The sequence below is a fragment of the Scomber scombrus genome, chromosome 21 (genome assembly GCF_963691925.1).
Source record: "Scomber scombrus chromosome 21, fScoSco1.1, whole genome shotgun sequence".
NCBI lineage: Eukaryota > Metazoa > Chordata > Actinopteri > Scombriformes > Scombridae > Scomber > Scomber scombrus.
The window spans coordinates 8,450,654-8,475,260 of NC_084990.1; the positions used below are offsets into that span (position 1 = coordinate 8,450,654).

Here is a 24,607-nt window from a genome sequence, read left to right on the forward strand (position 1 = left end):
TATAGTATATCTAATCTGATGCAATAACATAGATTGGGGGGGGGGGGGGGGGGCTTTGAGCTGGTGGGGTTTCTGAATTCTCTATTGTTTCTTTCCCAACCTGGTTAAAAGTTATGATAACTATTCACTGATTCATCATTTTACAGTAATGTTGAATTTCCTATATGTGCTAGAAATATGTAAATGAACAGAAACAGAGTTAACCATGTGAAAGCAAAGCACCACATAGTGTGAATATTCATATGTCAGTTTATTGACTAAAAGAGCCCAATAAATGCTCAGAGTTCTTTCAAAATTATGTTTTTGTACTTCATGTGTGAAGCACTGAAAGAAGAAAGTGTTGTCTTCATTTAAAAGCAATCTCTTACTCCAGCTCTGGTGTGACTGTGTGTTTTTGTAAGAAGCTGCAGCACACACAGATATGAACATACAAGACTGTTCTTTCAAGAAAAGTGATGAGGACTTGTTGGAATATACACAGACACTTAAACACAAGTTAGATTAGATATGACTATGATCAGAGGGCAGATTTCAACACACTATGATGAACTTATCGGGTCATCTGATTCCCACTGATCAGGTCATCTGATATCCATGAATCAGTATCTCTGTCCACTGTGGCTTTGTCTGAATTACTTCAGCTTTTGAGACAAAATGAAATGTCACACCTTGCTTTATGGCTGTTCTCTAAAACAAAGCCATTTGTTCTGCTGGTTTTAGTGTGATAAACTGTTCTCTTGCTGCTTCCTATTCCCCCTCACATCGAATCATCCCAGTATGTTTTTCAGTATATGAATATTCAGCAGATCCATCATTTATATTTAGTAACTAACAGGTTAATGTTTTTCACTTATCACCCATAACATAAACATACCCACACAACTTAACATGGTAGAGGTAAGGTAGAGCTGGGGTAACTAAAGTCAAAGTCCAAAGCACAAAACGGGGTTTGCACACCCAAATCAAGTACATAGTTTCTTTTTATTCCATTTAAACTGTCCAACACAAGCATATGGGGCTGTTGCACACTGAAGACAACACAGTAAAAACATATCCTGTGCTTGTATTGGACAATTTAATGAAATGAAAATAAACTGATCTGATTGATTTGGGTGTGAAAACCCTATTATCTCAGATATGGTGGTGTACAGATATGGATCGCCAAGCTACATATTTTTTTGAAGAACTTGCTATATTTTGAAACATTTAAAAATAAATTGTCCGCACAGTTAATTCATTATGCCTAATTCATTCTTCATATTGTTTTTTTCTTTTATATTTTCTTTTTATGGGATTATTATCTGATGATGGGTGCTGAAATGTTCTGCACATTTTGTGTGTCTCTTTTGTCATTGTTCTTTGTATTTATAAATAAGTTTAGTTTAGCTTTTATTTATTTATAAAACAAACATATGAACAAAAAACCGAGTAAAAAAAAAAAAAGTTGGGTTTTTTTTTTAACATTAGAGCCCCTACTTTAAAGTTTGATGTCTACAGTAACTGTATTTTGTCTTATAAGAGCCTATATATAAAACAGCAATGGTCATCACAGTGGTTGCTAACACAAATCTATGTGGCCCCCCGGTGCTGCAGGAAGAAGAGATGAAAATCTTAAAGCCAATCTTAATTCCAGTAACAAAAAAAACAAAAACAAAAAAAGCCCTTCCTTCTGGACATTAAATGAAGTTAAGTGAATATCACTTCCTCCTAAGGCTTAGATTATTTGTCATCCTGAAAATGATACCTTTGTAGTCCAATAACACCTTTCGCGCAGGACTACAAGTCCCGGAAGAGCTTCCTGATCATATGACAGCTGTGTGTTTTGTCATGTGACCTGGGTACGGATCAGTCAGTACTCCGTTTCCCCTTTTTCGCAGTGTCACAGGGTCCCAACTGATAACACTTCATTTCTTTTTCTCAACATTGTAGACAACTGACTTCATGGCTTTAAAATCACTCTCCGGCCTGTGCACGGTGCAGATCACCCGCTCACCAGTCTGTGTACAACTTCTACATGTCACACTGTGGTAGTCTCACACCGGCAGGCCTCTGTGTACACCGAGTGAGCATCAGCCCTCACGCCGCGGTTGGGTGGGTCCAGCTCGGCCACAGAGGCAGCATGGGCCCGGTCTCTCGCTAGGCTCTGATGTCGACGGTTAAAAAAAGCTACAAAAGAGGGGATGAATGATATCGCTGGTGAACTGATGAGCTTGGATGTCAGTGCTAACGGAGCTGGGCTGTCAGAATGAACGGTGAGTTTTTGTTGCTTCATTGTTGTTATGTTTGCAACTCAGCCATACACACACAGAAAATGGCAAATCAAGCATGCAAGAGGAGATACAGAGGCTTGTTAATGGCTTTAATGTTTACACAGTTAGTTAGGTGATTTCTGCAGATTGGTTTAAAGCTAATGATAGTGCAGCCTGTGTTAATATACAGCTAATGACTGAATTAGTGAAGGTATGCTCATTTAAAGCCATTCAACACCTTTCAAAATGCACTTTCTTAAAAGGTTTGAACACTTTATGCAAACCTGTCCAATGCACAACTGTCCCAACACTCCACCACATGCTACACAGGTCCAATGTGACAACTTGTGACAGTTTGATTTTGAAGGGGCATGTTAACATGATACCTTGTTTGTGTGAGGCTGTTAATAGAAGTGAGGTAGTTCCTGAATCTCATGCTGACATGTTGTTTGAGGAAAATGACTCTCCAGCCTCCCTTCACAGTGCAAAGTGCCCTCGAGAAAGCCACTTTGCGTTGTGTTGATGACTGTGGTGGAACTTGAAAGCTGCGGGTTAATGTGTATATCACTAAATGACTGAACGATGAGCATTAGAATAGCAGTATGTCACCGCAAATACAAACAAATGCATCTTTTTACCAAAGAAAACAATAACTATAAGATAGGACTGAAACTATACATTATTTCCATTATCACTCATGACTTTTTTAATCAATCAATTATTTGCTCGAGCAATAAAAGCTCAGATGATTGTGAAAAATGTCCGTTACACTTTTCCAGAACCCAAGGAGACGTCTTCAGATGTCTTATTTTTTAGATTTAACAGACCAAAACTGAGTTACAGTCAGTTTACAATGATTTAAAGCAGAGAAAAACAGTTCATTCTCACATTGTAGAGGCTGAAATGAGAAAATGGGGTATTACTTACCAAATTTACCAAATTGATCAGAATCTTAATTATTGCCTATTACCTGTCTTTCGATCAACTAATTGATTAATCTGCTAATTGCATCAGCTGTTTAGAAAGATGCTATAGTCTATAAAGAAATATTGCAGAAATACTTCACACCATAGCAGCTGAATTTATCTATCTATTGCTTCATTTAACAGTGATATGCCTGATTTCACCTAAAGACTCTTGTTCCATTGCAGCACATGGTCACCTTTAATAAAGATGACATTCAAACTGATACTGAGATATTAGAATAATAATAGAAAGAAGAAGTGCGTATTATAGTTTCCTCTTGTGTGCAAAATACAAAATATAAACAAACCTGCTACTGTTGGTCAAAAACTCTGCAGGGTACCTTTTAATAACAACACAAAAAGTATCATTTTCTCACTTAAAACTCATTGTTTACTATTCCAGGCTCACTAAAAGTTCCTCAAGTGCTATTAAGTGTGTTTTTATTCCACTTATTATTTGTTTGTATAATTAATTGCCACGGTGGAATACAGGTGAAGACTTTTCATGCTTTGACAGTTGGAATGAAATAATTTCTCCTTCATAAACAAACTCTCACACAGAGTATTTATGGCTGTGTGTTTCCTTCCTCTCCCCTTGGACATGCATAATTAATACAACCACCAGCAATGACTGGGGGAATTACAGTTTGTATTACAGTCATTTTCTCATTCCTTCATCAAACTGAATTTGTGCCGTGTTCTTTTGTTTTTTGTCGCTTTCGCAGGCACTCAGCAGAGTGATACCAAGAGGCAGCACCTCCTGGAGAGGCTGCTGGATGCTGTCAAACAGGTAAGCGCAGTTGACTGTAATCTTTACTACATTTGGGAGTTCCCTTCTCTAAAATGTAGAGTCCACAGTACATCAAAACACACTGGAGGAAGTGGAAAAGAGCACTGTGTACGACTTTTGCAAATCATATTTCATTTGATTAAGTGCTGTTATGTTGGATGGGAAAATAAAGATAAGAATTCAAATGGTATAAAAGGCTTATTGTCCCTGAAATGTGTGTTTTGGCCACTTTACAATTAAAACAGGTAGTTATGCTATGTGATATCATCATCAACATGGAGAAAAAGAGGAAACTGCATGTTTTATGGCTAGTCTGAACTCGCTGATGTATTAGATTTTAATTTTGAACAGGAAATAAACTCCAAAACTGAGACTAGTGCTGCAAATCTGACAAGTTTGGTAACCTTAAAAAAGTGTAGTAACCCTTCCTGAAAAATGGCAGCGCCTTTGCAAATCTCAAAAGCAAGATTAAAGGAAGCTGGAGGAAGCTGCAGGGTGTCTCATATTACAGAAACATCTTGTGTAGTGCATCATAAATGTAGCCCATCAGAAAATACAGTGTCAGTTCAGCGTTTTTAGACCTCTAAAGGTAAAAGAAAAAGAGTGCAGTCGGTTCGCACTAAGCAGGCTAACACGGAAAAAAGAAGTGTGTCACAGGCATCTATTATCATTCCCTTCATATCTTTCCAGTGCCAAATCCGCTTTGGAGGAAGAAAAGAGATTGCCACAGACTCAGACAGCAGGTAAGAGAAGTCACTTGTTACGCAGAAATTATTTTTTTTATTGTTGTATCTGTTTATTTAGCTTCCAAAAGAGTGTTTAGTTAGTAGTTCCAGGTCACTTGATGCTGTGCTGCTTTATTCTCCGGTATGTGCTTATCTGGCATCTGGCAACATGCCCAGTTTGAGAGTGAATTTCTCCACTACGGAATTATCTTAAAATGAAATTATTTGAAGTTTGTTTTGGTCTGAGTTCTGTATGTTTCCTATAATAACTAAGCAAGAAGAAAAATCTGTATTTCTGAAGTTAATGAAATAAAATGGGCTATGTAAGCAAGCCTGTTTCATCAGAACTTGATGCCGACTATTATAAATATCTGAAAATTTCATATCCTGTGCTGCTCAGATGTCATATTAACGTTGTAGCTACAGTTTTTGAACATCAATTACCATTCAAAGTTAAAGTAGTTCAGCTTAGTAGCCAACAAAAGTTGATAATGGATTCATAAGCAGAAACATGAGAACTGTGGGGCTCCCTTATGGGTGGTAAAATCATCATCTTCATGTATCTTTTTATGTATGTGTTTAGTGGGGTTGTGCACCCATAATTTCTATCTGAAATCACTGAGTTCTTTTTTTCCTAAGCTTTCCTCTCTTTCTCTCCACAGGGTCATTTGTCTTTGTGCCCAGTTTGAAGTGGTGCTCCAGCATGGTCTGAGAAAGAGCAGAGGTCTGGCCCTCACCGCCGCCGCTCTGAAGCAGGCCGCGGGCTTCAGTAGCAAGACCGAAGCAGGTACAGTGCTCAGCTGACTGTTACACTGGGGTAAAAGAAAGATGTGGCAACTTAACACTAGCCTCCAGTGTTTACTGTGTAAAAAGGAGACCTGAGGAAACTAACCTTGCTATGGGGTACATCGGCTCAGCTGGAGGAAGCAGATGTGTCAGTGGGGAGCACCGAGATGCAGGATCACCAGATGCACACACACACACACACACACACACACGCACACAATGTCTGGCTGTGATACCAGATGGTTAGGGGGGCCTACATGTAAAAATGGCACTCATGGCTCTGCTTCCTTGTTTCACTTTCTCTGCGGTGCTCCCCTGTCTGTCTATAAACCTTTCTTCATGTCTGTCTATGGTGGTACCTGCTGTGGCTTTGCACACACACACACACACACACACACACACACACACACACACACACACACACACACACACACACACACACACACATGAAAAGTACATAACATGCGCCATCATTATAAATGCATGTTGTGCAATCAAGCATTGTCCAAACCCACTTAGATGTTTTAGAAATTCTAGTCAAGATCCCAAACAGCCAGAGGCATCTCCAACAACAGGGACATTAAATGACAGCTGGTACAAAAGAATGCACATTTGTTGTAATGATGCAGCCATAAAAAACTATTTAAGATTGAATATTTAATTCAATATAATTTGTAGATGTACAGATGTGTTGGCGAATGTTGACTCTTTGTATTTACAGTATGTGAATTCCTTGTACAGTGTTTACATTTTTATTTCTTATTTCTAGGATTTACCCTTCAATACTCACAGAGAAATGGACTGTAGATTTTAAAATTTCATTTTTTGCAAGAAAGGAGATTCCAGTTGCCCTTATTTTACTGTACAAGGTTTCATGTGTAAATGTGCATTATGAAAAGGTTCAGGATTCAGTTCTAGCTGCAGCCATCAGAGCTCTTCTACTGGTTGAGAGGCATTAGTTTCACATTACGCTAAATAGTTTCTACTGTGTCACATTTAAGAATCCAGCGACTATTAATTCCAGATGGAGGAGAAATGCATGACTTCTGTAATGGCTACCAACTCATAACTATTAGCATATCTGACGGCTTCCTGTATTTCACAGTCAATTAGAAGAAAGGATTGTGGCTCGTGGATTTAGAGCTCCCTAATGAAGCCAAGCCCTCTGACAAAGCCAGAAATAGCCACAGTCATCATTTCAACACATTGTTTTGAGGTTATATGCTAATCACATGCAAAAGAGCAGCGGGGCACACAGTCTTAATAATTACCACACCTCGGAAAACTTACCATTAAAAAGGACTCAGAAGTCTGTTTTGTTGTTTTATGATATATATATTTTGTTGTTTTATGATATATATATATATATATATATATATATATATAACATAAAATCGTGTGAGCTCTGAGGTGAGGGTAAAATATGGGGAGGTGACAGGTAGGAGGTCAGGATGGAGGTGTGTGAGAGGAGGTGTTGATATTTGTTAATGAGACAGAAAGATGTGCTGACTCCCTGGATTCCTCTTCACTGACCCTTTGAGTCTATATTACATAACTCAGGAACTGTTGTTTGTCACAAATGAAGTTGAACTAATTCACCCCATCTTTATCTCTAATCCTCTTCCTCCCTCCATGCCACATCCTCTTACCATTTAACCTTACTGCCCATCTCTCAATTCCTTGCCCTCCTCCCTCTTCTCCCTCTCTCGTCTCACTCTCCCCCATCTCTCCCCACCAGAGTTAACTTTCTGGTTCTACGTAAAGGAGCATCTGAACCGCCACGAGCTCCAACGGTTCTACTCCCTACGACAGATCTCGTCAGAGCTGGGCAGGGGTCGTGCCTGGCTGCGCTGCGCCCTAAACGAGCACTCGCTGGAGCGCTACCTTCACACGCTGCTGGCTGACCGCCCACGTCTAGGGTTAGTACAGTGTGGGTGGGGGTGTGTGTGTGTGTGTCTGTGTCTGTGTTTGCGTGGTTTATGGGAGCAGGTTACTTCACTGTTCATTGATAAAATAAACATTAGCATTTTAATAATATGATGAAAAAGATTCACATTTTTGCACATTATTGTGAGCCTCAGTTAGTTTTAATGACTCACCCAGAATCTATTCAGCTCTACTTAATGTTCTGTCCAGCTGGTCTTTCCTCAGGTATGCCGGAATTTCCTCCTCTTGTCTTGATTAGAGATTGATTTCATCCTCTCTCTGTTTCTCTAGCACTTACTATGAAGACTGGGCTTTTATACTTGATGAAGAGAGAGCAAGCATGCTCCCCACCATGGCTGCAGGTGAGTTTGTGTTTTAGATACACACACACACCAAGCACTTTATTAGGAACACCTAATGCAATCTAATGCAATCCAATACAATTGCCATAAATTCGACTTTTACTTTTAGGTTATACATTTTTCAGTTTTTGTGGATATTGTCAGAAACGTGATGATTTTACTTTTTTTATTATTGAGGTGGTGGTGGTGTACTGCAGTGAAATATATTGAAAAGCAACCTTCATGTATGTTAATGAATATTAGTAACACTTTCAATTTAAGGCATTACAGCACATTCCTAATAATGGCTCGGTGAATGTAGTTTGAAGGATTAACATACTACCTACCTACTCTATTTAGCCATGCTAGCAGTGTGGCTATGTGTTTATCAAGCTAGCTAGCACATTGCTAAAGATTTATTTAGCTTGCAATTTTACTTAAAGGAACTTTTTACTCGTAAACATGCTAATACTTGTTATTATAATAAAGTATGCTAACGTAATCTTAGTTTTCTAACATGTAACGTTAGTATGTTGCATATTAACTTCAAGAGTGTAAAGAGCAGAGTTAAGACACACTAAGTGTAACATGCTAATAGTCATTTTTCACAGCAGACATTTAGACTTGACCTGCAGGAAAGAGGTTACTAACAAAGTTAACAGTAAGACAGCATGTACAATATCAAGACTTAGAAACAAAAATAACTAAATGTAATTCAGTCAACATTCATTTTAATTCTATATTTATCCATCCAAAATTGTTCTGAAGTGTAATGAGAAACAACACTGGCTGCAGCATGGATGTATTAAGGGTGTAGGGCTTTAACAAGGGGATGGACACTTCTTGTCTTCTTCTACACAAACAGAGCTGCTGTAAAAGCAGTAAATAAACTGACTATGCATTTTACTTGTTTAGAGTAGCTGTGTTTGGGATTGAAGTGCTAACCTTATCTGCGTTAATGACTGTGCTTGTACCGTTGAACTATTGATGAGCACAAACTCAGATGAGCATGAACCCTAAAATAATAAGAGTATGTACCACTGATCTTATGCCAGGCTTTTGACTCTCTTTTCATACACGGGCAGATAGCCTGAGTTCATTTTAGGCTTCCTGCTCTCCTTGTGTGTGCAGAGAAAAGCTTACCAGGCACTTTGCTGAAGTTCAAAAGCTTCATATGATTTTAAAAAGACTGATCTGTAATGAATCAAATGTTGCCTCTCTCTTTTCTGCTGCGCTCTTCAGGTCTGAACTCCATCCTGTTTGCCATCAACATTGACAACACTGACCTGAACGGTGGGGTGACACGAGGAGGAGGCCCATCTGTGTCCCACCTCCTGAAGGAGTCCACTCAGGGCATCGGCAGCCTGTGGAAGGAGTCGACTCAGGGGGTTAGCACCCTGCTCCGAGAGATTAGCACAGCCACGGCCGTGGTGCCCGGCTTCACCCCTAGAGTGGACGGAGCCTCTGACCCGCTACCTGTTGTGCCACGCAGCACCTCTGCTGGTAGGGAACACCCTTTAACATTTACTGTTAAAGGGTTATCATAAGGGTTATCTTAAAAGGAAACCTCACCGCTGTGAATATGATGATTTCTTATAACTAGGTCACCTATGTGGTAGAAATGTGCAGTTCTTTTTTAAAATCAGCATCCTATGATAAGAGAACTGATAAAAAGGCTCTAGATTCCCCATGCTACACTTAAGGGGGAATCCTACAACAACCAGAATGCATTGCGTGTGGTCCCGTCCAGTCCGCTACTGATGGTTTGTTTACAGACGGCTAAGGAAGGTTAGTGAAACAAAGAAAAGAGAGCAGCTTTAGATCTCATTACCGAGGCTCATTTTCATTTTGAAAAAAACAATTTCCCATCCAGTCTGGATAAATCATACCAGTGTGCCAGGATTATAAAACAAGGATGCACTGGAGTCACTTATGTAGATCATTGCTAACTTACAGAAAGCAGCACACAAGCCAGAATGCTACAGAGCTGCCTGTGGACAGTCAAAAAAAACCTGAGTCTGCTGTCTTCATTTCAGCTTGGTTTGGTAAACAATTGTGCACGAAAGGGTGAAAAACTGCAGTTTTTCTGTCCACCTGAGGCTCAAAATGATCTGGTTTGTTGTCAGTGGATTCACAGGGAAGCTCGGCAGCTGAAGTTTGTGTGTGAGGCTGAGGCTTTAATGTTGTTCTAGTAGTCACTTCCTCCTCCACACTCTGTTGTTTTGATATTCATTCACGATATTCACTAGTTTGACATTTGAGCGTCTGCTTTTCCTTTTCGCTAGCAATTACATGATACACAGAGAGTTTTGGGAGATCACCTTTGACTGTCATTGAAGGCCCCACTACTGAAAATGAGGGATATTATACTTTAGGGAAGACAGAAGAAAGTTTAACGTACTACCTACATGAGAACCATCATTAGGAGTCAACTTGAAAATTGGTGGAATTTCCTTAAATTTTGGTTTGAGACTTTGAATTTATAACAGAAAGTCTGTGTTACAAACTGGGGTTGTAGCATTTATCAGGTAGAAAGGATTTAATGAAAGATGCAATCATGTTGCATGATGGGAATTGTAGAATTCAGGGTTTTGGTGCGTGATCTGGATTCAGTACTTAATGTCAGGATATACTGGTCTCTGCTGCTTTGCTTTTGACCACTTTTAAAGATCTTTTTCTCACAAGCCTTCCTACTTTATGTAAGTGCAAAACAAAGATTTTTTTAGAATGACCTGTTTGTTTTGCTGCAACAAACAGAGACTGGACAGAATAAAAGAAAATATTTCCATTGTAATACAATAAACATACAATGCATACACATTTGTTGCATCTTATCATGTTTGGTCTGTCCACTGCACATAATATTCAAGTGTTGGCGTTTATGATACATCAGCAACAGCAAGTTATGAATTTCACTGATGTTATATCTGCTCCACTGTGGGCCTATTTTACTGCATTATAAAGTGTTTGTGTTATTTAGTCTACCCATATGACAGCATATTGATATATGCTGTTTTTTAATACTGAAGCACACTGTATATTTAGTTTCAGCAAATGTCACAAAGGCATTACAGAAACAGCACAAACATATGGTTCAGTTTAAGCGTGCATAATGAAGGCAGTGGTACAAGAAATCTAGTGGATGTTCTGCAGCAGAACGGTGCAGCAGTGATGAAATCCCCCATGAAATGAATAAACGTCCAAAATGTCGGCCTTCTTGTTTGACCTCATTTAGTCGTCTGTCCCGGTCCGTCCCATCGGGACAACTCACAGCGTTTTCTTCCCCTTATGTTCTGCTCAGTGGGATGAGTGAATTTAAATTTTAACTGTGTGATGTGTAACTTTCCACTAGAATGAATGTAAATGAAATTCTAAGTTGGCTAGCCAAGGTGAGAAGAGCCACTGAGATTATTCAGTGGTAGACGAGTCCCTAAAGCACATCCAGGCTCTTTTGACTCTGAAAAGGAAGAGAGCGCGGAAGCATATATTACACAAATAGAATTGCACTTTTAGAGACCTAATTGGAAAAAAAAAAGTTAAGGCCTCGATGTCACCAATGCTAAACTTTGCTGCATTGACATTTAGAGAGAGCGAGTCTAGTCTGAATTAATTTGAGTTGCACTTTATTCAAGAGATTGAGCTTTTTGTTCAGTCTTTTTTTATCTTTTTTTTTTTTTTTCCACCCAGACTCCGGGCTGAGGAAAGAGCGCCGGAGGAAAAAGAAGATCACCAACATCATTTCCTTTGATGATGATCTTGACGGAGGGGCGGAGGACGAAGAGGAGGGAGAGGACGACTCCCAGAAGATGGGCGCCATGAGGAAGAGCCAAACCGCTCCCGCTCAGAGCAGCGTGGAGGAAGGAATAGACCCTCTGGAGCCGGACCTCTCCGAGTCGCCGGCTCAGAACGGGCTGGGCGAGCCGGGCATAGTCAGCTGGGTGGGGTCGCCCCATCCTTCTCGTACACCGCCCACGCCCACACCCACACCTCCTCTTCCAGACAGCAAGAGTTTAGACAATGAGGAGGAGGAGGAAGAGGAGGAGATGTACAAACCCAGAGCACAAACACAGGAGGAGGAGAGGATCAGCCTTGATCAGTGAGTCAGTAGTTACAAGGAACTGAAAAATTAAAAAAAAAACACATAAAAATATAAAAACAGTGAAATTAAACAAAGGGCAAACACAGTAGTCAGATAAACAAACAATAAAACAATAAAAACTACACATCACGGGACAAAGTGCTTATGAAACAGATTAGTTTTTAACAGCTTCATAAAATGACTAAATGTTTTTTATAACTTGTGGAAGATGGTTTCAGATGGTGCTAACAAATACAAGTATAGAACATATTACACTCCGAGATTGTTCATAAAATGCTTTTGAAATCATCTTTTAGAATTGAGAAGTACTTAATTCATTAAAAATTCCCCCAAAATCTCTCAAACTTTGATAGGTAACACTAGAAACTTGTTTCCAGTTCAAGCTTCAATCCAAAACGTGATTCGTGGAGCAGAACAGGACTGATTGCACCCGGCAAAGTAGACAACCAAACTGACTGAGGTTGAAATTGTCTTGTTTTTTAGGGTGGTGGTGGGGAGTCTACCCAGCGTGTCCACGTGGAGCCCTGTACAGGTGATGACTGACACACACAGAAGCTCAGACATTCTCATCCCTCTGAACCCTGAAGACCCTCAGCCAGGTACTACACACACCCAAAACATTAGATTCAAAAGACTCATGCAACTACAAGGAAGATAGACATATTAAAAACACTTCCTGATGCCAAATCTGTCTCTAATCTCTCGGCATGCCTTTAGCCTAGACTGCTGCACTGATTCTCACTTGCATTACATAATACAATAAACATACATTGTATAAAAATATGAATGAAGACAGCTTGGAAAGGTTTTTACAATGGCAGCTTAGCGAGCCAGATGTGCATTAAAATTCTTTTGTGTTTTGTTTGTGTATCTTGCCGTTGCTGGCTTCAGTTTAGGGATCAGTTTCCCGTCTGATATCATGTAGGGACTTTCTGTGTTACTCTGCACCGTCACTTTCACTTCCATTTTGTCTCAGTGAGCTCGGTAGAAGACACCGCTGCATTTCCTGCTCAGTGTGAGTCAACAGGACCGGTGGGAAACTGCGAGAGCGGCGCATCGCAGCTTCCATTCAAGTAAGCAGCTGTTCCAGTCGCGTGTGACGTGTCGTGGTCTGAATAATTTGCAATGTGCAACTGATATCAATCGGTTTTTAGTCACAGGGCTCCACAGGCAACTCTAGATGCCATGCTTTCACTTGTAGCTGAAGCTTTCTTTTTCAAGAATAAATAGCGAAATAACTCAGATGTTCAAAGTTTGCTCTCCTCATGCATTTCAGTATGGAGTCCAGTCCACCGATGCAGTCTGCTCCACTCACGAGCTCGCTGCCAACATCTGGTCTGCCAGAGTCTATGACAGTGGGTGAGTGTTTTTATGTGTTTCCATGTGTCTGTCTCACTATTTCTCACTCTCGCTCGTTTGTCTTGTTCAGATTGTTCTCAAACCTGTTCCTGTGGTATGAATCAGCATGGATTATACAGATGTGAGCTATCATCATGACAGTGCACAAGCAAGGGGTAATATGCGAGTGACAGTCCAGTCAGGTTTGAGTCAGATATTTAAAAGACAAGTTAAGGTAGCAGTTTTCTATTGGTTAAAAGTGTTTTTCAAGGAGTTTTGCAAGAATTAAGTCAGGTATCAAGAATCAATCAGGGCCTAATACAGTACAAGGTTAATTTCTCTATCATGCAGAGGATAAAACAAATTCAACTTTAAAAGGACTTTGATTTAACAGTAAAAATCACTATTCCTGTTATATGAACATCCAGTTCCTCTTGATGTTTTATCAGTAGACAATCTAATCTTGGAGTGTAATCCTGAGAAGTCCAGACATGTCAGGAAATGTAACCATAGCTGCAGTCTGTAGAAAATTAAATGTGGCAAAGTATTTCTCAAAGTATTTCTTTGCAGTTACAGTAATCTAATTGATATCAGGGGAGTCCTGTGAAAAGAGAAAGTTCCCTTCTGCATCCTTATGATGTCATATGATCCACCAGGTGGCACTGTTGCTCCAGAGAATGGACATCTTACACACACGCTCACACTTACACACTCTGCTGCCTTCAAAAGCTTTTGCTTGTGAGAAGAAAAAGGGAGAGGGTGACACAAAGTCAGCTTGTGTGTGAATGCCTGATTTCAAATGTGGATGAAAAATTTGATGTTGAAAAAAAAAAAAAGCACTTGATGAGCATTTGATGTGTGAGTCCTGGAGAGCAGTTGATAGTCAGCTTGTTGCCCAGGAGATAGCCACAGCTGAGAGACCCTCACACCTGGATTCTGCTTGTGTGAGTGTGTTTGAAGGAGGGGGGGGACAGAAGAGAGGAAAGGTGAGCGGAACTGGCTGTAAGCGCTGGGATTGAGCTGCCCCCTGACCTCCTTTTACTGGAGGAGGTCATGAAGACAGCTGATGATTTAAAAGAAGAGGCAGAGAAAATAATCTTTGAGGTTTGGAGCTCCACGAGGCCTTAAAATGACGTAAAGGAGAAGGAGAAGGCAAAAAAGACAAATCCACCCTAAAAAATCTGTGACATCACTGGGGTTTTTTGGTGTCAGCCCCTAAATATCAAACAGCATGAGCTCCTCTGCAGACTCCCTCACATTCAACAATAACACAAAAGAAGAAATCCATCACGGCAGAGGCAGAGATACCAATTTCAACGCCTACTGTTGGCTCAATGGACCAAAATGCAATTCAGCCAAAACATATTTTTGCATTTCGAGCAAAACGCTGTGACTTTTCCTCGACTGGAAAAGCTCGCTCTCTTGCTCTCGATATCACTGGCTCCATTGCTTTTTGCTCTCCACGCCTACTCATTTAACCTGCATCAACAAGTACAGACGCCTTCTTCTGAGGGTTGTGTAAAGTTGGAAAAAGTAGGAAACCGCAGGGGAAGAAAGAGAAGATGAAGAAGGTTGAGGGAAAGTGATTTGGAAGAAAAATTTGTACTTTAACATCACAAAACTGATGATTTTGTAAGAATATCTTGCTCACTGATTTCCATAATGTAGATTTTGTCCTTTTGAGCAAGTTAAACACAATTAGCAGCGGTCTTATGTGCAGCTTAAGCAATATTTCTCACCAATTCTCACATTTTACAAGTTCTTTTTACTCAGAAGGACGAGTGCAAATCGATGTGTGAAAACAGCTGTATAATCTTTTTTTATCTTTAATGAATTAACTCGACTTGAGGTTAAAATTTGAAATTGACAGCCAGTGTTACAAAACTGAAGGTGTGGGGTTTGAAAGAAGGTAGTGTTTAGGATGAACTATGGGTTTAATAAAAGATGCAGTTCAGTTGTAGTATGGGAAATGTAGGATGCAGCAATTTTGGAGTGTCATACTACAGACTGGAACTCAGGATATTTTGGCCTCTGTTGCTTCAATGTTGACTTTTGATTTTTTTTAAAGAAGCTATGTGAGTTCCCATTAGCTTGTCAATTAAGTCAGAAATCAAAGTATTTGATTGGCTTATAAGCTGACACAAGAATAATAAGATGTTTTATGAAAAGGAAAATGTCTCCTTTTGTTCATTCTTAAGTCATTTGTGTGTTTGGTGGTAAAGAAATAGTAAAAACAGTTAATGACAGTGTTTGCAATTCTCATGATAAAGGCTTTGTGAAACATGCAGGTGAATACAAAGCTTGATGGATTTTTACATCCCACCACAGGTGTGTCTGTGTATGTGTGTGTGTGGGAGAGGAAAATGCTGTTAGAGAGGCGGCAGCAGAAGTGTTTAGCTCGAGTTCTCCCTCAGTGGTTTCCATCCAGATCTGACAGTGTGTGAGGCCAAGCAGTCCATTGATGGGAGAGTATGGAGTCTATAATTCACAAGGCACCTCGATTACATGGCCTGGCTCTCTGCTAATGCATCTATTATTGGAACAATTGAGCGAGAGCGTGTAGGGTTCCAGTGGAGCAACTCTTACAGACACACACACACACACACACACACACATGCACGCTCATATTCGTGCACACACGCATATAAACACACACTCCTTTCCCAGTAAAAGGTGGCTCTTACATGTATGAACTCAAAGGCACACACATATGCATTCTCACACGCGCACACACACACACACACACACACACACACACACACACACACACACACACACACACACACACACACACACACACACACACACACACATACACACACACATACACACACACACACTTGTGTTGTGCTATAATTTGTCCTCCTGTGACGACTGAGGGGCGTCTGGCTCTACTGAAGTCCCTAATGGCTCGTCTGTGGCACCCGCTGTGAACGTGTGGTCGGACTAAAGGTCACTTTTATTTCTGGCCTGCTGATGTGGAGAAAGGAGCCACAGAGATAATAGACTTCCTCTTTTCTACTCTGCTCTCTGTTGTGCTCTTCATCACACTCCTCCTCTTTCTTCTCCTCCTCCTCCTCCCCCAACCAGGCACTTAGCTTGGGGCTGGAGGAGACCTACTTGTGTCTGGGGCTACATCGACACCCTACATTAGTTATGAGAATAGGGTTGTGGTCTCTGTGTGTGTGTGTGCGTATGTGTGTGTGTGTGTATAATGCAAAGTGCAGGGTAGATTAACTCCTTGTCTCATGGTTGTTATTTTTGGAAATGCCGTAGTTAAGGGCTTTGAAACCTTCATGTGCACCTCCAAGCGTAACTATGGCGATGAGTCACTGTGCCACCACACAGCTAAGCCCAAATCTGTCCTTAACATCAGGATGTGAGATTAGCATCACCCAGCATTGCTGCCAGACGTTGGCGGTGGCTGATACAGATCGACTGACTGATGCTATTAAGGCTGAAAATGATACAGACAATTTCCGACTGGAATTACTGATATGTTGTTCAAATTTGATCCACTATCATATTTTAAAAAATGAGAAGTAAGGCAACAAAAAATAATTTTCATATTGATTAATCTATCCATTATTATGGAGGTGTTATATTGATTGATAGTTTTGTCTAGTCATTTGAGATAGAGACCAAGGTGAGCAGGTATCTAGCCAACAGTGCAAAACCCAAATATATTCCATTTACATTCATGAAAAACATAAGAAAAGCAGTAGATTAGCACTTTTGAGCACATGGCAACAGGAAATCCCTTGATTAATTGATTGATTTACTACTGTTTCAGCACACATTTTAAGGGATGCCAATCATCTGTGTAGAATCAAAATGTTGATGAGCTCGTGTTAACGCACATTGAGAACAAAATCAACATTTCTGAATTGTATCTCTTTGTTACTCTTCTCAGGGATGAAAAAAGCAATTTCTGTAGAGGAGTAGTTCAATATTTTAGAAAATATGCATATTGCTTTCTTGCAGAGAATTGTATAAGAAGATTGATATCACTCTCTTGTCTTTAAATGGTAAATGTGAAGCTATAGCCGGTTAGCTTGGCTTAGCACAAAGACTGGAAAAATGGAAACAGTTCATCTAGCTTTCTCCGAAGGAAACACAATTCAAAAATGACACATTGAGGCTTGAAGGGGGTTATGTGACAGATATTTCTTGGCCGTGCGTAGCAACTTTTTGAAGATTTTTGCCACACAATGATGCCTGGTAGCTAACAGGAAGCTAGCTGGGATAAGTGGTAAGCTAAGCTAACCAGCTGCTAGCTGTAGTAGCTCCATATTTACCAAACAGACATGAAAGTGGTATCAATTTTCTCACCTAACTCTCACCAACCCCCCAAAAAGATTGTATTTCCTAAAATGTCAAACTATTCTTTTGCTCACTTAACTACTACTAATGATAACTACACATAATGTACCTTTTCAACATGACCGTATTCAGTAACCAGATAAGCGTATAAGACATCTTCTGAGACACAGATTTAATTAACCATGTGCTGACAGTCCTGTATTTTAAAGCAATATAAAGCTCACTTCACTAAGGTAAAGTCAGATACATTTACAAAAACAGATTTGAAGCAACATTTGAAACATTAATCAGGACTTGGGTGGAACTTCCTCACTGACTAGCATATCAGAGGTGTATGATAGTGAAATCTGAAGATATGTTCTAAAGCTGGATAATCATTTGAATAAAGAAATACAGCAAATATATAGATTTAACGGTCTTTGCCAGCTACTGTGGCTTGTAATGTCTAAAAATCCAGCTGGTTTGAGCTGAGCTGGATCAGCCGAAGTGACCAGCAAGAGGAAAATAATGGTTTTCTTTTCATGCTGACAGTGATAATAGTGATAATTATAGAGGGTTTGGACTGAGGATGAAGGAGGATACAGCTCCTTATGATCCTGCTGATCACATGAGTAGCACAAAATGAGTAATATTACTTCAGGTTTTCTAATAGCTCATTCATATAGTAATTGTGTTTTTAAGTTGACATTTAGAGTGTGTCTTTGTTGCACCAGACACATTATAGCAGATAGCTGAATCGTAATGGCCGAGTAGAGATTACTTTCATATTTTCTTGATACATAGAGTAGTTAAATATGAGGCAAACTACTGTAGTGTTTTCCTCCTAATACACCACATTTATCTTGGATTAATTTCTTTCTTCAATGTTTTATAGTAGCTTCCAAAAAATGACGCTTTAGCAATAAACTTCTCTCTACGTCAGATAAATATTATTCTGTATAACTTCTGTCTGGGGAAAAAAAAGTAAAGCCTGATTTTATTGAAGCAGTTCATCTTTGGGATGGAACAACAGCACAGCATTAATCCAGCAAGCGTGGAGTGAAAGCAGGTTTCTGTCATCTTCACGTCTGAAGATCGTAGGTTATTAGTTTGTGCATATTTCAGTGTGTTATATCGGTGTGCGTGTGTGTGTTTTATGTATTTAAAGTAGTCTCAGAGCAGATAACTCACTTTGATCTCTCTCTCTTCTGCAGTGGAGCTGCGCCAGGCCATTGTAGCCATGATGAACAGGAAGGACGAACTAGAGGAACAAAACACGTACGTTGGGATATATCTTCCTTATCTGCTGCCGGCAAACCCCCAAACACACACGCTCAGACTGACAGAAGATATTGGATGACCTTCTGTTCAAATGGTGTCAGCTTGTTTACTTTTTATCCAGAGAAGGGAGGGGTTTTTGTGCTGACTTGAGCCACAGACTGTTTAGATTCTAGCTATAAGTCACCCGGGGCTGTGATTTACACTGATGTAACAGCTACTAAAGAGAATTGTTGAGCAATCTGCAAAACACAGTTTGATAGAATTCAGGATTATGTTCATATGCTGATAGATCATATTTAAATGTGAATCTTCTTCCAAGCAGTACTATTGATTTTTGTGATATACTGTGATTTGTACTTAGACATTGACTCAACAGCAACACAGATGGGGATTTATTATGGGTTTTTATATCAGAGCTGAAGGCAACTCAGTTTGTAAGTTGTTTCTGTAACTGAAGAGACTTAGTAATGTTTGCTTATCTACTGTATAGGAAAATAACATAAGAACAATCAGTATGTTTAAATACAGATGATTAAGTCCATACAAGAAGATACACTTGAGTTTTTTTAGAACAGTAGTATGTACTCACGTGATCTGTGACATGTGATCTACTTGATGTATTTGGCAGGTCTCTTCGCAGCCTGCTGGATGGGGAGATGGAGCACTCAGCAGGCCTGAGGCAAGAAACTGAGCTGCTGAAGAAAAAGCTGGCGGAGCTGGAGGAGAGACATACAGCTAAGGTCCAGGCGCTGGCCAGGTAAAGAAAAACACTAATAGTAACAGAACACACGTTCACGCTATAATTTTTTTGGTATTTTATGGAAGATTAAAGCTACATCTATCATAGCAGCTGCAGTCTGTGTCTGATTGATAACTTTTCATTAAAGAGGAACTTAAAAATCAGAGCTGGTTTTGAAATACACACAATATTTCTCCACCAATGATTGCTGAACGTTCTTACAAAAATATTCCTGAAAAAATGTAAACACCAAATAAATCACCACACATGAAGTCTGAAATGTGAAGGCACCTTCTGTAGCTCTGCGGGGGGCTTTAATGTCTTTCATTATTGTTTTTGCAACTATCAGCATCAGTTTGCAGATGTACCACTATTCGCAGGTGCCTTTAAACAACATTCAGTAAATTGAAGTCACTTTAGCTCAAGATACAAGTAAAGAGCCTAATATTTGAAAGAAATCTACCAGAACCATTTAATGAAGTGGTAATATACCTCATATCCTGTAAATGCTTTTAATCTTCAGCCTGAGGACAAAAGTTATTTGGATGACACTTCCCCAATCTTCAGCAGCTGAAAATGAGAGTAGCAGGCTGGTATTTTTGAAAGGAATTATTTCAAAGTGGAGTGCCGGTAAAGCCAGAGGTGTAATTGCTTGACATAATACACATTGTAATAGTTGTGTTATTGGTATTGATCATCAACCTATCAACCCCTACAGTAATACAATGGCTGTTTTGTGCTGTGGGACATCTTCCAAACTGCATATTTTGACAGCCTGTTGTGTCTGTGGTCATCCAAGCCATTTGAATAGAGCTTTTTCAGAGCAGACTTCTTTTGCAAGGCACTAGCAATGGCTTTCTCGCTAGCTGGGGGTCTCAGCTCGCTCGCACTATCTTTGTTTTTCTCGTGCTCTTTTTTTAGAATGAGTCGGGAAGCCGACAAAACTGCCTGACTTTAATTTTAACGTTAACAAACAAAGAGAAATGTGCGCCCTCCCCTTTGTTCCCTCGGTCGAGACATTGTTTAAGTTCACCAGCTAGTTGCTAACTGTGTTTTTTGCTGTGTGGTGCTAAGTAGGTAGTGAGCAGATGGTTTTTTAGAGCTTTTGAGAGAGAAACAGCACTATGAAAGCTGTGAGAGTCTGGGTTTGATGAGTCAAAATGTCTGTAGTCCAAGTATTAGTAGTCAACAGTGCTTTAGTGGCTATGGAAACAAGCCCTTTTTATGATCTCTTGCTTTCCCTCTATTTGTCATTATCCTGTCTATTTACGAATTTAAACAGAAAGATTTTTCAGTCAGCACACAACATCAGTAAACATCATGTAAAAGCTTTAACGGCCTGAGGATCTTCACTGTGATTAGCGCTGCTTTGTTGTTGATGATTGTGCTGGGCTGTGCCTCCTATACCTACAGTAGCTGCATCACTGTTTTACACATAATCACTGTAATTACCCCTACACAAACTAATGACAAGTGCCTTACCCGGACAGGAAAAGGAACTATATATGTGCAACTTTCAGTGTCAGAGTCTCCACATCCAGTTCAGACAGCTCATGATTAAAAGTGCTGGAGAATGGACGAATGTCAGAACAACATAAGGAACTTTTCCCCTTGCAGAATCATTGTGCAATGTTACATTTCTTTCCTTAAATCACACATGTAGTGGGGTCCAAAAATATGAAACCAAACATAAAATCTCTAATACTTTCACACAAACTTAAAAATAATCAGAATGTGTGAGGAGTCAGAACCATTTTAAAACTTAAGAAGTTATGATGTTATATGAGGAAGAAACATTTAAGATTCTGTACCAATCACAGGTCAGCAATCAAATTTAAACAAATCTGTGTAATTGACGATTTTAACTCCTTTGTACAAAAGGTCAGATTTCCTTGAGTTGTATCTCTAGGAGGTGCAGGAAAAAGATGGCTGCGTTTCTTTAAATGTGTAGCTGGTTTTCTATCTGATGATCTGAGGAATCCTGCCTAGAGCTCAATTTCTGTTGCTGATTGAATTTAAACAGGTCTAATCAACTCTCTAGGACAAACTGTGGACAGTATCTTGTGAATGTTTCTGGCTTGGTATCTTGCTTAAGTTTGGGCCCAGTAGGCCTTGAAGGCTGAAGACAAAACCATGCCACCCAAAGCTTTTAACAATACCACTGAGGAATATGTCACCATGGTTCAATTGCGTGAATTGTATCAGTAAAAAGAGAAATGAGTTTGAACAACAGGAAAAAAGCTTTGAAACTTGTGGGCAGATTATAGTTGGTTCTTCAAACAGAAGAATTGATGATCTGTCAAAAGCAATTCTATGGTCCTAAGGTCAGTCTATACATGACTCAAAGGGAATTTGACGATTTTAAAATGTTAAAATGTTGAAACTTGGTCCAAGAACGGTGATGAAAGGACAAAATTGGACAAAGTTCAATTTCAATCAAGATAAGATAGGTCAGTACAGACAGGGCCAGTACAGACACCATAATATTGTTGTAGATGGCATTAAAGAGTCTGGGAAGTAAAGGTGTCTGAATCTGAAGAAAGTGTGAAAACTATTCAGTGAAAAACCACAACTGTATCATTTGAAAACAGAGTTGGATTAGTCTCGTAGGACTGGGAAGCCAATGTCATCACCAGAACAACTCCAGCCTGTTGTGGTCAGTTTTCTGCCACTGAAAGACACATTTGCTGGATGTTAAAGGCCAGATCTTTAAGCAAATTGATCCATCTACAATTGACTCTTACTATTTTAATGTTGAACCAGACCAAATTTTTTTCCTCATGATGCCTATAACCTTTGTAGTTGAATGACTGTTTCCATGCCTCCTGATTCTCTACTTTTCATCTGAGTATAAAAAGTTTTCCCAGCAACTACAACAAATTCATTCATTACTTATCTTCATTCAAACACGATTTTCCCATTATTGCTTTATTAGAAACATGGCTTACCAAGGACTCTAGAGAAATCTTGAAATTACTTAAATTAAATTAGGTTCACGAGAGAGAATAGATCTGGAGGTGGAATATCTCTGTTTATTGTGTGTCTATGAATTTAAAATTAGGGATGAGTTCTCGCTGAAGTCAGATAGGGCTGAGGTGTTTTTTTTAGAGCTCTCTGGTGTCTCTGGTGGGAGGAATGTTATTGCTGGTATTATGTATCTCCCAACTGACTGTCATGAAAGATTTTAATGAAAGTTTGTCAAGTTCTCTTAACCTGATAAACAATGAGGACAAACTCAGATATAGTTTAGGTGAATACACTATAAACCTTGTTAAAATATATCAGATATTCTTATTGTGGATTTTCTCTATCTTTTACTCTAGTTACTTTCTCCCTCATATTCATAGATCTACACAACTCAGAAAATTAAGCAACTTCAAAAATATTACAACAAATGGTATATAAAATGATTATATATCATCTATATTCAAATTCAATCCTTTACAAACACCAGTGTAGCTTCTGGAAAAATCAAAAGTTACCTCTGTACTTGATCGTAATGAATTTACTTGTAGTATTTTCATAGACCTTTACAAAGCCTTTAATACAGTTAATCATATTTTATTGGAAAAGTTGTAAAAATGTTGTATGATAAACAAATAGTTAAAAGATTATGTCTCCAACAGATAACTGGTTGTGTTAATGGTTGCTATTCCAACAAAGCCAAACTACTCCGTGGGGTTCCACAGGGATCCATTGTTGGTCCTGTGTTATTCCTTATCTATATAAATGATTTATCTTATGTCTGAAATATCCTTTTTCCAATAATGTTTGCAGATGACACAACACTAGTTCTCACTCATTCATATTTCAGTTTACTGATTAAGGATACTAATATTGGTTAAACTGCCTACACTGAATGGTTCAGATTAAATAAACTATTTTTGAATATAAAAAATCCCAATTATCAATCTCAATGGGAAGAAATTTGGACTCTTACTTTTTATGATATCAGTATTTCTCAAGTATGTGTTTTTATTCATAAGATACATTCAAGTGAAGGTAATATTCCTAAGCAAAGTCACAGGTCCACTCTTACTCAACTCGTCAGTCTTCAGATAATCCTCCTACATTTTTCACTTGCAGAGGTCATTTTTTCAAGATTTATGGGTACCAAATTATTAAATGGACTTTTGCACTTGGCAAAAAATGTTACTATATAAAATGTTACAAAAGATGCTTAAAAGAACATTGAACCGCTGTTTTGTAACCGCTTTTTCCAATGTATTGTTGTCCAATTTCCATGTATCCATGTTGTATTTGGATCGTGACATGTATCATTACTATTACTCAGGAGTAAATACTGATGTGAAAAATCAATATCCCCCATACAAACATACACTTACACACACACCCACACCCATACAATCACATTTTCTGCTTTTATTTTAATAATTTTACTATTGTTGTTTTTATTTGAATTGTGTTATTAATGAGAAGATGAATGCAGTACAGCAGATGAGACAGTCCTTCCTGTTTGCTGCAGTGCAAAGAGGAGTTATCTCTCATGGCTGCATGTTAATACACATTTGATATGATTTTCATTTTCATCTTTTACAAAAGTATTGGCGATGTTATTATTGTAATATTTATACAAACAAAAGTGTATAGTGCTGTGATTTTTTTGGGGTTCTTTTCAATATAAAACTTGGTGAAATAATGTGTGTGTATCAGTACTTTTTGAACATTTTCAGCACATTTGAACAATACCACGATATTACTGATAACTGTTATAATCGTAATATGAAATGTTCATACTGCTTCACCATCTAATTTGGTGCAAATGTAAAATAGAAGTCTCCTGACAAGTGGTTTCAGACTTTTGAACCCCTCTGTACATACACCTCCTCCCAGTAAGTGACCACCCACAGTTTTCCTGAAAGTGAATTACATCACCTCACCATCTACAATTGATTGCTGGTATGCCAGAAGTCTTTAGTTGAGGCCTGAGGCCTTTTAAATAGAGGATTAGTCATCCTTCAACAGTCTAAACAGAAAGACCCAGCAGGTCTGTTTTCAGATGGTAGCCTCCTACAGTAAGTCAAGCCACCAGCAAGGATTGATCG

The 24,607-nt window shown here is 39.1% G+C and overlaps 1 protein-coding gene across 1 annotated transcript in view; it reads left to right on the plus strand.

Annotated features, from left to right (window-relative positions):
* The first annotated feature begins 1,892 nt into the window (after positions 1 to 1,892).
* The window catches only part of snx29 (sorting nexin 29), a 137,891-nt gene continuing 115,176 nt past the window's right edge, over positions 1,893 to 24,607 (plus strand). The window contains exons 1-13 of the mRNA XM_062442326.1: positions 1,893 to 2,252; positions 3,940 to 4,004; positions 4,695 to 4,747; positions 5,392 to 5,516; positions 7,254 to 7,434; positions 7,733 to 7,803; positions 9,025 to 9,285; positions 11,470 to 11,878; positions 12,365 to 12,480; positions 12,858 to 12,954; positions 13,158 to 13,240; positions 18,736 to 18,799; positions 19,431 to 19,559. Of these exons, the coding sequence (XP_062298310.1) occupies positions 2,246 to 2,252; positions 3,940 to 4,004; positions 4,695 to 4,747; positions 5,392 to 5,516; positions 7,254 to 7,434; positions 7,733 to 7,803; positions 9,025 to 9,285; positions 11,470 to 11,878; positions 12,365 to 12,480; positions 12,858 to 12,954; positions 13,158 to 13,240; positions 18,736 to 18,799; positions 19,431 to 19,559 (1,661 nt within the window). The 5' untranslated portion in view covers positions 1,893 to 2,245. The remainder of the gene's footprint in view (positions 2,253 to 3,939; positions 4,005 to 4,694; positions 4,748 to 5,391; positions 5,517 to 7,253; positions 7,435 to 7,732; positions 7,804 to 9,024; positions 9,286 to 11,469; positions 11,879 to 12,364; positions 12,481 to 12,857; positions 12,955 to 13,157; positions 13,241 to 18,735; positions 18,800 to 19,430; positions 19,560 to 24,607) is intronic.